Here is a 3,882-nt window from a genome sequence, read left to right on the forward strand (position 1 = left end):
GAATGGCATCTACTACTACTATAATATTTAAAAATGTATATCAGTGACAGCGCCAACAAGTCTCCTCTTTGAAGTCGCCTTAGTTACCTTCTAGAGTTTCTGTTATCGCCTTTTAAGCTATGTGACTCGTTGTCAATTCGACCCAATCAAAATGATTACTTTTTGTATAATCATAGTAGTGCAAACAATTAGTAACTTCTGTAGGTGTATGCTCCAGTTCAGTAACCATCAATGTTTGTTCATATGATATCATACAGTAGTATTATGTCCGGCTATTAACACATACTAACAATTTGGATTCTGTAACTTAAAACTAACCGGTGAAAAATGGAGTATTTCAAGTTTTTATATATTATTCAAGTCTCTTGTATATTTTTAATATGAAATTTTCTCTGCAACATTTTCCTTCGAAATAATAGTACGTATAACTATTAATTTTGAAAATCCATTATACCATTCTAAAATAATGGTTTATTTTCTAACGATTTCGGTGGAACTAAGCTTTTTTGGGATCATCAGCTAACATGACAATCGAGTCACTTTCCAGATCGAATTAATGGATCAAAATGTAGATTCATTCTGATACCATCACAAGTTTATTGAACTTCAAATTTAAAATAATTGGTTGCAAGTAAAATGGATAAAATCTCTTATATTATTCAAATCTCTTATATATTTCTGATGTGGGAACTTTTCCACAGATTAGGCCTGGGTGTTCGGTGGTCCATTCGGTATCGGTCTGGGTGATTCGGGTTTTCAGATTTTCGGTGTTATGCTCAAAAGTACCATTCGGGTTTTACTAATTATCAGATCGGATTCGGTTCGGTTCCTTCCGGGCTCGTTTTGGATCGGATGTAACCACTTTTTAAAATCGTTCAAAAAATATATATTTTTAACCTCAAAAATTGACAATTTTTTAAAAATATATAAATTATTCACAAATCTAATTAAATATTAGTTAAACTATCTAAATTAGCTAAAAATATTCAAAATAAAAAATTAAACAAACTACAAAAATATTTTGAATACTTTAAAATATCTAAATCACTTTAAAATATATAAAACATTGACATATTTAACTAATTTCAGATATTATCAGATCGTAGTTCGGATTTCGGTTCGGGTTATAACCAAACACCAAAGTATTAAGCTCATAAGTCATGTTCGGATATTTTTATATAGCAATTCGGATTCGGTTACGGTTTTTTCGGTTCGGATTTAGGTAGGTACTTCGGGTTAAGGTAAAAACGCCCAGGCCTACCACAGATTATTGATTATTTGATCAGCGCATGTATTCATAAATAATTAATTTATATGGTCGGCGTCGAAATGAAATAAAATAATAATAATAATTATTAAATTTCATGGACCTTAGGAAAATTATTTCGAATATTTTTAATTACAGTAATCTGACTTTTTCTTTTGATTATGTCACTAGATCCAAACATCATATATATTTATACCCACTATTCCGCTAATTTTATATTTTATCTATAGTTAAATTTTTATCAATCACCTTTCAAGCGAATGTACATAAAAGATTCTAGTTAACACGTTCCTCGAAGCTTCTTTATTACCTCTAAACACATTTTATTAATTATGGCACACGGTAACGTTAGTTCCACGTCGAGCATCTTAAATTTTTTTTGGTAAAAGTGCATCTTAATATTGTCAATTATATAACTAACTTTCTCATTCGTCTCGAATCCAATTGATAATTTCAAGACGCTAGACTTGGATTAATCAGTTTGTTAACATATTATCTCCGTTATATGTGGTTTCCGATTCAAAACACCAGTAATTTTACCATTGATACCGAATAACAAGACATGTGGTTTAAAACAGTCGACAACTTGTACTAGATTAGTGTTTTTTGGGGGGAAAATGTACTATACTAGATAAGATTAGTTAACGACACTTATACCTAGCTAATTTGATTGATGGCAAATCCAACGGCCATCACATCATTCAAAATCCACATGTTCCCAACTGGTACAATATCTCCATAATGAAAAAACCAAAGCCGCACATCGTTTCTGTTAGCTGATCGGTGCCCTCTTCCGAATTCCGTTACCTTCTCCTATCGGTGAAAATTTCAGATGCGCTTCTTCTTTCTTCTTGTTCAACACGTAATCCACATAACGTCTATAGAACGACGTTTACCTAAAAGAATTCCAACACAACAACACAACATATAACAAACTTCTTTTTCAAAAAAAAAAAAAAAAAAAAACATATAACAAACTTTTCCTTTTTAATAAAGAAATATATATATTCACATCGATTTCTTATCGGAATCATGAAATATCATATATTTACACAAAAAAGAAATATTTTGGCGGTCTAGCGAATATATTCGATCAATAAAATAAACAGTTATATATTAACGAATTATAAGTTCAACTTTTCTGTTCCTATCTTCTAGAAGACTTATCTTTATAAAGAGGCAACACTCTTCTCTTTCACATATCATCATTTACTTCTAAATCTGAATAATTTGTCCGAAAAATAAGAAAGAATATCACAATCATTTTTTTCCTCTTCAACCTTGAAGTTTATACGACAATGGAGCTGATCCCTGATCTTCCCGAGCCCGTAGCCCGCGAGTGTCTCCTACGTTCCTCCTACCAGCAATTCCCTCTGATCGCCTCTGTTTCCAAACTCTGGCGGCGAGAGATCAGTCTCCCTGATTTTCTCCGACACCGGAAAGCTTCGGGACACAGCCAGGAGCTTGTTGTCTTGTCCCAGGCTATGATCAAACCGGTTTCAAAACTCGGTTCGGTAAAAACAATCCCCACTCCCGTGTACCGGATCTCTGTTCTTGAACCGGAGTCCGGTTTATGGACCGAGCTGCCTCTGGTTCCCGGAAAATCCAACGGTTTGCCTCTGTTCTGTCGACTAGCTTCTGTCGGGACCGATCTTGTCGTGATCGGTGGGCTCGACCCGGCCACGTGGCGAACCTCTGATTCGGTCTTCGTATTCAGCTTCTTGACTTCCACGTGGCGTAACGGGACGAGCATGCCGGGTGGACCACGTTCCTTCTTCGCCTGCGCTTCCGATTCCGAACGGAGCGTGTTCGTCGCCGGCGGACACGACGAAGACAAGAACGCGCTGACGTCAGCTCTCGCGTACGACGTGGCCCAAGACAGATGGGCTTTGTTGCCAGATATGGGCCGGGAGAGAGACGAATGCGCGGCGGTTTTCCACGCTGGCAAACTTCACGTTATAGGCGGTTACACGACGGCGGAACAGGGGCAGTTTAGTAAAACCGCCGAGTCGTTCGACGTCACCGCGCGGCGGTGGGGACCAGAGACTAGAGATTTTCTCGCTCCCGGGATGACTAGCTGGCCTCCGGTATGCGCAGCCGGCGGAAACGGAGTGCTTTACGCTTGCTGCCGTCGTGATCTGATGGTGATGATGAGTGGTGACACGTGGCGGAAAGTTGGGGATCTGCCTGCTGACGTGTGTAATGTATCAAACGTGGCGGTAAGGAAGTCTGGAAAGCTGGTCGTGATCGGTTCGGCTCGGTACGGCGAACCAAGTGTAGCGTATAATTGGGATATGAGTGATTCTCGATGGGAGAAACTGGAAACATGTGAAAAACACGAAGGTCACGTTCAAGCTGGTTGTTTCTTGGAGTTATAACAAAGAGGATGCAAGATTGGTCGGTTGGTTTCCTCCATGTGTGACGACTGTACAGATATTGTTAAATTTTCAAATCCAACAAGAAATGAGACTACAAAACAACATTGATAGTTTCGTCCTTTGAAGCTTTATCTTTTTATATGGATCAAAAGAATAAAGTTGGGCATTTTGGGCTTATTCGGGTCACATTATTATTCGAGTTAATAAATCTACCGTTAATATTTGTTGTGTGATGAA

General features: G+C 37.7%; 1 protein-coding gene across 1 annotated transcript; it reads left to right on the top strand.

Annotated features, from left to right (window-relative positions):
* Window positions 1-2,336: 2,336 nt before the first annotated feature.
* On the top strand, window positions 2,337-3,882 carry LOC108841455 (F-box/kelch-repeat protein At1g15670). Its single transcript, XM_018614214.2, has one exon. It carries the CDS (start codon window positions 2,566-2,568, stop codon window positions 3,643-3,645), a length of 1,080 nt encoding a protein of 359 aa, XP_018469716.1. The 5' UTR covers window positions 2,337-2,565; the 3' UTR covers window positions 3,646-3,882.

Source organism: Raphanus sativus, chromosome 1 (assembly GCF_000801105.2).
Source record: "Raphanus sativus cultivar WK10039 chromosome 1, ASM80110v3, whole genome shotgun sequence".
Classification (NCBI taxonomy): Eukaryota; Viridiplantae; Streptophyta; class Magnoliopsida; order Brassicales; family Brassicaceae; genus Raphanus; species Raphanus sativus.

Excerpts from the sequence above, each read along its gene's own strand:
- LOC108841455 (XM_018614214.2), top strand. The coding sequence starts at position 2,566 with ATGGAGCTGATCCCTGATCTTCCCGAGCCCGTAGCCCGCGAGTGTCTC.